The following is a 13056-nucleotide window of genomic DNA, read 5'->3' on the forward strand; positions in this document are numbered from 1 at the left end:
GAAGTCTTTAATTGTTGTTTTGTATGTAGCTTTGCATGTAGTTCTCTGTGCTTTAATTTAATAATCTGTTTGTAAAATATTAGTCTAACAATGAATACCGTATTTTTTGCTCTATAAGACTCAATTTTTCCCTTCTAAAAAGTAAGGGGGAAAGTGTGTGCGTCTTATGGAGCAAATGCAGGCTGCGCAGCTATCTCAGAAGCCAGAACAGCAAGAGGGATTGCTGCTTTCACTGCACAACGAACCCTCTTGCTGTTCTGGCTTCTGAGATTCAGAATATTTTTTTTCTTGTTTTCCTCCTCCAAAAACTAGGTGCGTCTTGTGGTCCGGTGCGTCTTATAGAGCGAAAAATACGGTAATTTACTGTTATCCTAGTCACACACACACACACACACACACACACACACACACACACATTCTTTTTTTTCTCCTTTCTTCTCTTTCCTACTTCTTTCTTTTTTCTTCTATATTATAGTTTTACTTTTCCTTATTAATTTTTTATTCTTTTTTTATTTACTTAATCTGTTTGATGACGAAGTTTTGTTCTAATTGTTTGTGTATGCAACATAATTCAATAAAAAAGAAACAGAAAAAACCCCAAAAATAGTAGCTATAATTCGGAAGGCTTGTTAAGTTGCAAAGCACCTGGAATAAAAAAGTATTCTTGGAGTTTTTCAAATGCATAATGAAGGATCTTTTGCAAGATAGGTTCTTGAAATACAGTTTTTTATTTGCTCTGGAAGTTAGCATAAGCTGCTATTCTAATCGGTAAAATTAATACCCCTACACTCCCTAAAACATCTAGAAGCGCAGCCTCACCTGCCATGGTGTCCTCCTTCTTCTCAGTGACTTCACCACAACCATCTGAAGTTTCCTATGAAATGAAAACAAGCCCACATCAACAGAGCTTACTTTAGAGACACTGGCTTCTGGGCCAAAAGCCAAATACACAAAGCCAACATTGAATTATGCAGTAAAAAAATAATTTACATTGCCTCCACAGCAGCGTATGTTACACATCTATAAAGGCACTATGAAACCACCAGAAGAACACTTCGTATTGTCAATATGATCCAAACCCCCAACTTTAAGGGATGTGAAACTGTCAAGGGTGTTATTTACAGATAGGTAGCCGTGTTGGTCTGCCATGGTCAAAACAAAATAAAAAAATTCCTTCCAGTAGCACCTTAAAGACCAACTGAGTTAGTTCTAGGTATGAGCTTTCGTGTGCATGCACACTTCTTCAGATACACTGAAACAGAAGTCACCGGACCTTTCTATATAGTGAGAAGGTGGGGAGGGGTATTACTCAGAAGGGTGGTGGGAATGGGTGATTGGCAGATAGCTGCGATGATTGGCAGATAGCTGCGATGAGCCTGTTGACGACTCTTAACGACTGCAATAGGTCTAACAGGAAAAAGCAAGGGGTGAGAAGGTGAAAAATGGCTTTGTCATGTATAATGAGATAAGAATCCAATGTCTTTGTTCAAACCAGGTCTCTCCATAGTTTTAAGTTTGGTGATAAGTTGCAATTCAGCAGCTTCTCTTTCCAGTCTATTTCTGAAATTCCTTTGTAATAGAACAGCTACTTTGAGATCTTGTATAGAATGTCCTGGGAGATTGAAGTGTTCTCCTACTGGTTTTTCTGTCTTGTGGTTCCTGATGTCGGATTTATGTCCGTTTATTCTTTGGCGTAAGGTCTGGCCTGTTTGTCCAATATAGAGAGCTGAAGGACACTGTTGGCATTTTATGGTATACACAATGTTAGACGATGAGCAATTAAATAGTCCCGAGATGGTATGTGTGATGTTGTTGGGGCCAGTAATGGTGTTGTCCGGGTGTATGTGGCAGCAAAGTTGGCATCTGGGTTTATTGCAGGCTCTGGTGCCAGTGTCCGTGTTAGGTCTGGTTGTAGTATTATTGTGGGTTAGGAGTTGTTTAAGTCTTAAACAACTCCTAACCCACAATAATACTACAACCAGACCTAACACGGACACTGGCACCAGAGCCTGCAATAAACCCAGATGCCAACTTTGCTGCCACATACACCCGGACAACACCATTACTGGCCCCAACAACATCACACATACCATCTCGGGACTATTTAATTGCTCATCGTCTAACATTGTGTATACCATAAAATGCCAACAGTGTCCTTCAGCTCTCTATATTGGACAAACAGGCCAGACCTTACGCCAAAGAATAAACGGACATAAATCCGACATCAGGAACCACAAGACAGAAAAACCAGTAGGAGAACACTTCAATCTCCCAGGACATTCTATACAAGATCTCAAAGTAGCTGTTCTATTACAAAGGAATTTCAGAAATAGACTGGAAAGAGAAGCTGCTGAATTGCAACTTATCACCAAACTTAAAACTATGGAGAGACCTGGTTTGAACAAAGACATTGGATTCTTATCTCATTATACATGACAAAGCCATTTTTCACCTTCTCACCCCTTGCTTTTTCCTGTTAGACCTATTGCAGTCGTTAAGAGTCGTCAACAGGCTCATCGCAGCTATCTGCCAATCATCGCAGCTATCTGCCAATCACCCATTCCCACCACCCTTCTGAGTAATACCCCTCCCCACCTTCTCACTATATAGAAAGGTCCGGTGACTTCTGTTTCAGTGTATCTGAAGAAGTGTGCATGCACACGAAAGCTCATACCTAGAACTAACTCAGTTGGTCTTTAAGGGTGTTATTTGTCTGTGTTGTGTTTTCTACAGTCCCAGAACACCATCAGAACAGATAATGGAAGCAGAGTAGTAGTAGTAGTAGTAGTAGTAATAATAAACATTTTATTTATACCCCGCCCTCCCCAGCCAAGACCGGGCTCAGGGCGGCTAACAACCAATAATAAAAACAAGTTGATTAAAATACAGTTTTAAAAAAAAGATTAAAATACAACATTAAAACATTATGATTCAGCCTCTTCACAGGAGAAACGAAAAAGAAAGAGGGAGAGGGAATCAAACTGATTCTAAGCCAAAGGCCAGGTGGAACAACTCTGTCTTACAGGCCCTGTGGAAAGAAATCAGATCCCGCAGGGCCCTGGTCTCATGAGACAGAGCGTTCCCCCAGGCCGGAGCCAGTGTTGAGAAGGCCCTGGCTCTGGTTGAGGCTAATCTAACTTCCTTAGGGCCCGGGACCTCTAGAGTGTTGCTATTTATGGACCTTAAGGTCCTCTGTGGGGCATACCAGGAGAGGTGGTCCCATAGGTACGAGGGTCCTAGGCCGTGAAGGGCTTTAAAGGTCAAAACCAGCACCTTAAATCTGACTCTGTACTCCACCGGGAGCCCGTGCAGCTGGAAAAGCACTGGGTGAATATGCTCCCATGGCAGAGACCCTGCCTAGAAAATCACACTTACTTCCTGTTTCTGCAGCCCGTCCAGCTTCTCTGCACTTGTCTCTTCTTTATCCACATTCCCTCTAAACAAAGCAATCCAAGAGGGGGTTAGTCTGCAGAAGCTTTGTAAGGCAAGGTCATTCTGACAGAATTCTCCAAACATTAATTCCACTGAAGTGGAGGCAAGCAGTGCTGGCTATTATTACCTGTGCTATAGGTACCCATCTGCCTCATAACGAAGACTGTTGTGACAGCACAGTCATGGGCAGCCCAACAATCATTCCATCCCCACCTTCTGCTGATTTAACACTTGGGGATCACCAAAAGCACCACCCACTATGGATACGCTTTCTCAAGGCTGTATGCATGAATGGTGCACACTTAGCTTTTGGAGAGAACTGCTCCAAGGCATAACCTTTTGATGTAATTCATATAGACCAAGCTTCCCCATCTGCCAATCCACAGCATCACTACAAATAGCTAACGTCACCGACAGCCTTTGTGTACAGCTCCCACAGCAATATCAGCATGTAGTCTGGATAGTGTTCACTTAAGCAAGTCTGCTCCTGTGACAGATCAATACCTGCCAGCCCAGCATAAGCTTACCTTTCTGGAGCATCCTGCACTCCATCGATGACACTCTGCTCTGCAGACAGCAGCATCTCATCTGGCATGCCCACCTTCTCAAGGAAGCACAGGGCTGGGTCGGCTCGCATAGCATTGTACCTTTCGTAACCTGACAAAAGCCAGAGGTTTTTTGTTCAGTGAGAGTCGGCTGAGTGCTTCCAGCCTTAACGCTCTACTACTACATCTCTGTTAAGGGCCACATAATCAGCAAGAAACAGTAGGAGGTAAGATAGGTGGCCTGCCCATTCTATATGATGCAGTGTTGTTGCTGAATTGGTTAAACTTTGTTATGTTACATAATACAGGCAATGGTATGAGGACATAATACAGGCATAATACAGGTCGCTAGAGAAGGGCCCCATCAGGATTTCAAGTATTGAGTGCCCTGGATAACTTATTGCCTCTTACTATGGCAAACAGAGGTATGCAAGTTAAAGAAATAAATATGAAAGAGGTTTATATTTATTATTGCAAAAATATGACATTACAGTCCACAATTATTTCTTTTTTTAATCTAACCATTAAAACCTAAAAATATATTGTTTAAAACGAGTCGATTGTAACTATTATTTTATCCCTCTTTTCTACAGCCTAAACACCCAATACATAACCTAAACTCACAACACAAAGGCATTTCAATCCCATCATAAAATCCTGTGCAGGATTTACAGAGCAACCCTATGCATGCTTGCTAGGAATTAAGTCATATTCCAGGCCATACAAAAAGTAATACCATGTTTGAAAACGCCAATAAGGAGGGATTTATCTGCCTCAGCATTCCACCAATCCACAGGGATTTCTATGTAGTCAATGTCTGGCAGGAGGAAATCCAGATCTCTGTGAAGGACAGGCAAAGATTATATTCCAAGAACATTCTGCACAGGCATTCCTCTCATTTATACAAATTAGGGAATGAAATAGTCTTTAGGTTTAAGAGTAGCACAGAAGGGGCGTGAAGGAACTCATGGGGAAGGAAATTCCACAACAACAGGGCTACCATCAAAACAAATGGTCCATAAAGGATCTCTCCAAACTCTTTTGGAGTTTCCTGCTTGGCAGGGGGTTGGACTCGATGGCCCTTGTGGTCTCTTCCAACTCTATGATTCTATGATTCTTTTGGCCTTCACTAAGACCACATATGTTTCAGCAAGTTCCAACATCTCTATAAAATGTTGGGAGTGTGAACTTGTGAAAATCCACTAAGAATGTTCCAGGTTCAGTTCCTGGTATTTCCAGGTAAGACTAGGAAAGACCTGGGTGAAATCCTGGACAGTTGCACCAGTCAGGATCAACCGGTTCATTAAAATATTTAATTTTGTTGCTGTCTCCAGGATAGGTCTTGGGTCTCCTATCCGAGTTTTGTCATGCATGGATCTCCTTTCTAATTCAGCTGAGCTTATTGCCGCTCTCATCTGCATGTATTTGCAGAACCACAAATACTCTGCAAAGACTCCACAGATTTCTTTCAAATATAATCTGCAGTAGGTGAAAATATGCATTCGCAGGGTTCTACAATTTTCTGCTGAGTGCAAAAACACCTGCAAGCGTGCACACACACACACACACACACACACACCCCAGCTCGAACGCAGCAACTCAATCACATGCTGTGTATGTTTCCAACACTGGGGGACTGTAAAGCAAAATTCCAGAAGGCGAATGTAACATACTTGGCAGGAGTTCCTTCAAAGGCTTTGTCGGCTGCCTCCCCCAACACTTCGGCTTTCAAGTAGTAGAGCATCCGCACACGCAGCAGCACCCTACCGAAAGGAAGAGCAGCAAGTGATTCAGAGGGCAAAATCTTGAGCTTCCAATATGCTGCCCAAACCTAATAAGCCAATCTTCAGGTCTCCAGGAGGTGCCAGTTCATTTGCTGGCAGTGGAAACTGTCATTGCTGCCTTGTTAGAAAGCTGGCCTTGCAGGGACCAGATCCCAGTGCTAGAAGAGAACCCACTAGGCATGCAGGCTGGGGAATAAGCAGCTGTGATTCACTCTTTACTCTTACTGTGCCATAACTTGAGTTACTACCCAACATAAAGGTAAAGGGACCCCTGACCATTAGGTCCAGTCGCAGATGACTCTGGGGTTGCGGTGCTCATCTCACTTTACTGGCTGAGGGAGCCGGTGTACAGCTTCCGGGTCATGTGGCCAGCATGACTAAGACACTTCTGGTGAACCAGAGCAGCGCACAGAAACGCTGCTTACCTTCCCGCAGGAGTGGTACCTATTTATCTACTTGCACTGCATGCTTTCTAACTGCTAGGTTGGCAGGAGCAGGGACCAAGCAATGGGAGCTCACCCCGTCACAGGGATTCGAACCACTGACCTTCTGATCATCAAGCCCTAGGCTCTGTGGTTTAACCCACAGCACCACCTGCGTCCCTACTACCCAACATACGTGCACACAAAAAGAAAATACATGAGAAAAGGTGGTATGTGAAGGGCCAGATGATATGCTGCAGTCAATGAAATGTATTGAAATATAATTCAGAAATTCCAGGTTTTCTAAAACCGGACAGTTAAGAAGAAGCACACTCGCTTGGTGTCCCCTTACTGACTACCTAGTGCCAGCTGGGTTGCATTTGGGACACAGGGGAGCACAGTTCCAATCCTGTGTCCACTGTGCACTGTAAAGAAGTGAGCAAAATTTGCCAGTTCCATAGCCTCTTTCAGAAAATCATGATTTATTTATTTTTGCAAAAATCCACCAGGTTTTATTCAAATATGTTCTGAACAAGCAGAGAGCATGCATTTCTCTCAATGACTTGCACCAAAACAGAGAAGCTAAACATATCTAATCACTGGAATGAGTGGGTGCTTGTTTCCTGCACCAGACCTGGGGGGGAAGAGGAGCAGTGGAAGCACATGTCCCTGAGAAGTTTTCCAATTTCACATGTCCATTTTACAGTCTGGAAAAATCTGAGCTGGGGAACTATCCTTAATCCTCATGGATCCACAGCAGGAAATCCCAGCTTCCTCTCCATATAGTTTTCCAAACTTCAACTTCAATTTCTTCAAACAGTTCTCACCAAGTTGGGGGGGGGGATTGACTCCTGGTTCCAGAGGTGCAAAAACAGGAGCAGACTTCCTCAAAAAAAGGTTTGAGGTACCTCCATAGTGAACATGCGCAGCAGCTGATAGATCAAACAAGACCCCACAATGGATAATGCACCCCCCCCATTTGCTCACTTGTTGCAATGTTGTTTTAGATGCTTTTTGTAGCTGTCATCGTGTAAGACAATCTCTGGATTGCAGGTGGTGAGCCAGTCAGCATTCTTGATCTCAGGGAGCAGCATCTGGTTCTTGGTTTTCTTCCCTTTCCTTCCTCTTGGCACTGGGGCTGATAAGCCTGCAGTAGGCAGGGGGAGGAATCATGAGCATCACTGCAGACTCAACATGGCTCTATAGCAGATCTATGGCCAGATCTTTTATCTCCTCATATGAACTGTGACAGATGAGCAGGGCCCTCCACCTGTCATATCATCTGGCATCAGGTTGACTGAATGACATCAGGTTGACTGAAAAGCGGGTGATTCCGCCCACCTGCTGAAGTTGGGCCACAGGGGAGTGGGGATAGGGGTCTGCTTCTATCATGGTCCCATGGGAAATACACAGGAGAAATAGCACTCCTGCTCTCTACACGGTTCTGTGCAGGACTGAACTCCCTGCTCATTAGCTGATGAGCAGGGGATCAAATACTGCTGCTTTGTCTGCATGTGCCAGTTCCCAGCAGGGAATCACAGGAGAATCACAATAGATAACTGCTCTGTGTTCAGTCTTAAATCTTTTCACACCATGTCTCTATGCAAGTAATGCAGCTCTGATCTGAGAAGTGTCTTTGTTGCAGATTACAAATGAAGGTTCATTCACTAAACGGAGGACTTAAAACTTTTACACTTTATTAGCAAGTGCTTTATTAGCTAGAAAAGGACCCCATGTCGGAAGTTTTTATTTAGCTCCTACTTTCATTGCATTGAGGTAAAGCTGAAGCTTAAAGGAGGTGATAAAACAACAACAAAATGAGCTTATTGTACCTGAATGGTTCTGTAGGGCCTGGTTCTGTCCATCCTTTGTGGGAGTGATCAAATCCCAGATAAAACTCTTTATCTTCTCATCTCCCTTATAATGTCTGACACAGTAGACTAGGAGTGCTCGGCAGATCATTTCCATGTCTTTCTCGTTGAGATGCCATTTAAACCGGCCATGGGTCAATATGTCTTTCCAGCGCCCCCAGCTTGAAAAACACGAGATGTATCTTACATACTAATAAGGACCCTTGGCGCTTTTCCAGCATCTTCCCACACTGCACTTTATCAATGAAGCCTGGCCAGGCTCAAGAAAAGGAAGAGAGACTCATAGAAAGGGAAACTATAGAGGAAAATGAGCAGGGTATTGCTAAAGGAGGGATCCTCATCACTAGTTATGGATTTTAGACCCAGAAGTATTTATTCCTCCCACAGATTTCCCTCTAGGCATTGCAGAAAATGCCATGGCTGATAAAATTTGGGAAATACTGGACACTTATTCTGCACTGAACACTTCACAGATTGCTCACACCACAGAACCCACCTTCTAGGGCCAGGATAATATGGGGCTGGGCTCCCAGGAAAAGCTTAACAAAAAGACACACCCAAATATAAGCAGGTTCTTCTCCACACGGAAACATTCTGCCCGTAGGTAGCGGCGCGTTCTTTCATTGAGGCGTCGCGAGCGTGTGGGTCTCTCATCGGAGTCGCTGTCTAGTTCAGAGAACTCCATAAGTTCATCCTCCTCAAAGGAATTGTAGTGTTTGGTCTGTTTACGGACACGGGGCCTATCAATCACGAGGCTCTCCTGTGAAGGGAAGGGAAAAGAAGAACAGATGTAACTACTTGAATCTGCACCCAAAGCTGCCTGGGATGGTTAACCATTTGTTTCTGAAACTGTAACATCTACAGATTTTTCAGAAGTAAGCACTGATATACATCTTTTTTATATTAAAAAAAATCACAGCTGAAATTGCCATGAGTTGGTAAATCTATTTTTAAGAGTTGGCCGGAGACAAAACTGAGACTGTGCACCTGCCCCCCACTTTCCTGTTTTTCAGAGCGACTCTTTTATTCTCTCCACCCATGTTCATTATTGTACGTGTGTTATGTTATGGCAGGAAAACAAGAAGAAAATATCTCAGTGGTCTGTTGCATAGCATTATTCCCTCTGTTGTGGCTTCTTTTGCCCTAGCTGGAGTATTAGAAGGCATTATCCTTAGGCTACATTTTAAAGCCTCTCCCCATATGAACCAACCCGGACCCTGCAATGATCATCTGAGGCCCTTCTTCATGTGCCTCCTCTGTAAGAGGTCCAGAGGATGGCAACACAAGAACAGGCCTTTTTCTGTGGTAGCACCCTGTTTGTGAAATGCTCTCCTCGGGGAGGCCTGCCTGGTGCCTTTGTTACGTATCTTTAGGCACCAGGCAAAAATATCCAGCTTCTCCCAGGCCTTTAGCTATTAAAACAATATATGGCCTTTTAAACTGGAGGGGCGGGGTATTGCTTTTGTTTGTTATTATTTATGCATTTTTGTGGTTTTATATTGTAAACTGACCTGTGATCCTCGGATGAAGGGCGGTATAGAACTTTAATTAATAAATAGGGCAGACACCAGAGATGACTGCTTCTGCCTGAGGTAGCTGGACCATACTGAACCAGTTGTTTGACTGAGCAAGCAGGTACAGCAACTGGGCTCAGGAGGTGGCAGCCGCGTATGCTGTTTTTCTTCCAGGGAGCTGAACACTTCAGTGTTTATTCCTCCCCACAAAAAAACGCAGCAACCACACTCTTGTTTTCAGTGCCTCCAACTAAGAAGACTGACTGTGATGGCTGGAGCCACCTAATACCTTTCAAAGGCGGGGGAAGGGGGGGGGAGTTCCTTTCCCTTTAACAGCAGCAACTATCTGATAAGCAAGCATGGAAGGAAAGAATGGGAGATATGGTATCCTTTTGGGGAGGCAGTCTTGCCTTTGGCAGACTACAGGCAGCAAGAACAGGAATACTTTTAGTTGCTACAACTCACATCAGTATGAGAGAAGGACAATGCAAAGCTGTTGGACTGTCAAAATCCAAAGCCTGAACCACTGTCTGCATCTCTCCCTGGTCCAGTACAAAGTGATTGGTTCCTTTCATTCTATGCTCCTATGCAAAAGCCACAGCTGTCAACATGAGCTTAAAGACAAAAGGGGTGAACATCCACCTCCAGTATTTTGAAAATACAGGTATTACCGTATTTTTCACTCTATAACACGCACCCAACCATAACACGCATGTAGTTTTTAGAGGAGGAAAATCCGTAGGCATGCCACCCGTAGGCATTCCCTCCATAACACGCACAGACATTTCCCCTTACTTTTTAGGAGGAAAAAAGTGAGTGTTATGGTGCAAAAAATACGGTAATTTGTTAATGGTGAATTCATCAGAACTTTACATGAAACCTGAAAACAGCACTCTTTTCAAACAAAATGGTGAATGGTGGTTGTAAAGGTAATACAACTTAAAGAGATATAAAATATTTATTTGTAATGAGGTTTCCCTCCAATGTCTGCTGTTTATATTGGCGTGTGCAGATTTTTCACCTTAAAAACAGCAATGTTAAGGAAATCAGAAAAAGAAAAAGAAATGGTAGAAAATAGTAGATCAGGTTTTAAAGAAAACGACTTTAATTATATGCTTGAATTTTACATTCTTACAATGTCAGTTGATTTGATTTCACAGCACAGAGCATCTAAATTGCTAAGTGTGGGAGCTGAGGATAAATTGCATCTGGCGCTCAATTTAGAGACTGGTTTAAAATTGAAAGGCTGTTTAAAACTGTACCCAGCTTCATTCAGAATGTTAATACTAACTTCAATCACTGTGTTTTGTTTTATGATGCATCTTGAAGAAGTAACGTTTACTTGATTTAAAAAGTTCTCTTTTCTCCTCTGGATTTTTAAGTGACAGTGTTCTATCTTATATTGGAAAATTTTATGCAAGTGTGTGTGTGTGTGTGTGTGTGTGCGCGCCTTCACATGTGCACCGTCATGCAAACATATGTATTGTAGACATACATATGTAGTAAGTAAATGTTTTTCACACTACACATCAGTTCATTACTATACGCCACAATTCTAAGCAAGTTTGCTTGGAAGTAAAATCAACAGGACTTAAGTGACAGTGTTCTATCTTATATTGGAAAATTTTATGCAAGTGTGTGTGTGTGTGTGTGTGTGTGCGCCTTCACATGTGCACCGTCATGCAAACATATGTATTGTAGACATACATATGTAGTAAGTAAATGTTTTTCACACTACACATCAGTTCATTACTATAGGCCACAATTCTAAGCAAGTTTGCTTGGAAGTAAAATCAACAGGACTTGCTTTGCATTAAATACCCCAGGCTACACTGAAGGAAGTGGCTGAAAAGAAGGCAGGCAGACAGATGCTAAAACAGACTTCTTCACCCTGAGATGAAGAAGAATAATGTTTAATTTGAAATAAACTAAAGCTTAGGTTGTTAAGAAAAACCAAAGTTGGGCCCAGTGAATGACTGGGGAGCACTTTGCTAAAGCTAAGCCACTATAGACCTTATCAGTTCCTTTGATGGGAGACTACTAGACTCTTCATGTATGAATTTGAAACAATTAAAATAAATAAGTACTTTTTCGTTTGATACTTACGACATACCAGGCATTGCTAGATAATTTGAAAAAGGAATGGGCTTTAACTTACAATAGCTCTCTCAACACATAACACAGACATAACTTAAATCTACAAGTTGTATCAGATGCACTTGCTAGTCAAAGCTATCAGCTGGATAAAGTTATTAGAATCTGATATGCTGACTCAGGACCAGGTTGTACTACTGTGCCGTACCTGAGTGGGTCAAAAAAACTGCTCAAGCAGGACAACCCTCAGACCAAGGACCTCAGCATGAATTTATAGTATTAGAAAGGATTCTAAGAATCAGGTTCAAGAAAGGGATGGCATGACCCAAGTTCCTGCAGAAGAGATGTTCAGATGATCTGCATCAAGCTCCTGTCCTCCATTATGCACTAACAGTAGCCCAAAGCACCATTGAATAGAGCTTGCTGCAAACAGTTATGTAGGTGTATATGTTTGTGCATGCATTTTATTTCCAGTTCCAAAATAGTAACATCATAATTACCTTCTCATTTTTTGCATCTGTATCCAGCTCTGCTATTTTTGCCCATTTCTGCCAGAAGTTGGGATCATCTAATGAAATGTCAGTTCTGTTTCCGGAAGCAACAAAACTGGCCTGGGAGGGAAATGAAAATTAACAGACTATACCTCACACAGCAGCAGAACAAAGGAGAGACATGAATCCTTTATGCAGAACCACCCAGAAAAAAACCACACCGGGGTGCAGACAAATAATTTGGTAGTTGAATTAGAGAATGCCCAGCAATTGGCTTTCTCCAACATGCTGGGTATGTTAGGCCCTGGGATAAACAATACGTGATTAGGATTTCTAAATGGTGTTTTTTTCTGGATATTTATACATACTAGGCATTGCATTTAGCAGGTTGGTTTCAAGAAACCCAGCTTGTCAGCCAAACATATAGTTGATACATATAGGCAGAGGTGAGAAACAAACACAGTGTCTCACCCCGAGAACTCTCTTGGTGCCAATTCTCTGCTATGCAACACAGACTACAACGTGATTCCCAAGACCCCTTGGACAAACATCTCACTAATATAGAGAAGGCAAGGAGCATGGCTGGGGTCACACAGGGCCTGTGTCAATGGTCAGTATCATTGGCATCCCACACCCCCACCAGAGGGTTCACTGACAAGACCCCCATGAACCTGCTGTGCTAAGAAGGTAGAATAACTGAGGGAGGCAGCTGCTCCAGTGTCCTGGAGCCAACACCAGAGTCACAAGGCAAATGCTAGATAGAAACAATTCATATGACTATTCAGTCTAATGATTCAGCTCCGTCAAACACATAAGAACAACATAAGACAACCCGGATGGTTGCCAGATTCTTTGTACAGATCTATAGGCGCAGACCATCCCCCAACCCAAACTACTTTGTTA

General features: G+C 42.8%; 1 protein-coding gene across 7 annotated transcripts in view; it reads right to left on the minus strand.

Moving 5' to 3' along the window:
* CHD6 (chromodomain helicase DNA binding protein 6) overlaps positions 1 to 13056 on the minus strand; it is a 113278-nt gene that overhangs the window by 14799 nt on the left and 85423 nt on the right. For all 7 annotated transcript variants that reach the window (XM_081864705.1, XM_081864709.1, XM_081864708.1 and 4 more), the window contains 9 exons: positions 12163 to 12273; positions 8612 to 8814; positions 8016 to 8215; positions 7171 to 7330; positions 5651 to 5740; positions 4714 to 4817; positions 3960 to 4089; positions 3376 to 3436; positions 820 to 874 (listed from right to left, as the gene is read on the minus strand). In XM_081864705.1, the coding sequence (XP_081720831.1) occupies positions 820 to 874; positions 3376 to 3436; positions 3960 to 4089; positions 4714 to 4817; positions 5651 to 5740; positions 7171 to 7330; positions 8016 to 8215; positions 8612 to 8814; positions 12163 to 12273 (1114 nt within the window). The remainder of the gene's footprint in view (positions 1 to 819; positions 875 to 3375; positions 3437 to 3959; positions 4090 to 4713; positions 4818 to 5650; positions 5741 to 7170; positions 7331 to 8015; positions 8216 to 8611; positions 8815 to 12162; positions 12274 to 13056) is intronic.

The sequence above is a fragment of the Podarcis erhardii genome, assembly GCF_964252035.2.
Source record: "Podarcis erhardii genome assembly, chromosome: 6".
In the NCBI taxonomy this organism is placed as follows: domain Eukaryota; kingdom Metazoa; phylum Chordata; class Lepidosauria; order Squamata; family Lacertidae; genus Podarcis; species Podarcis erhardii.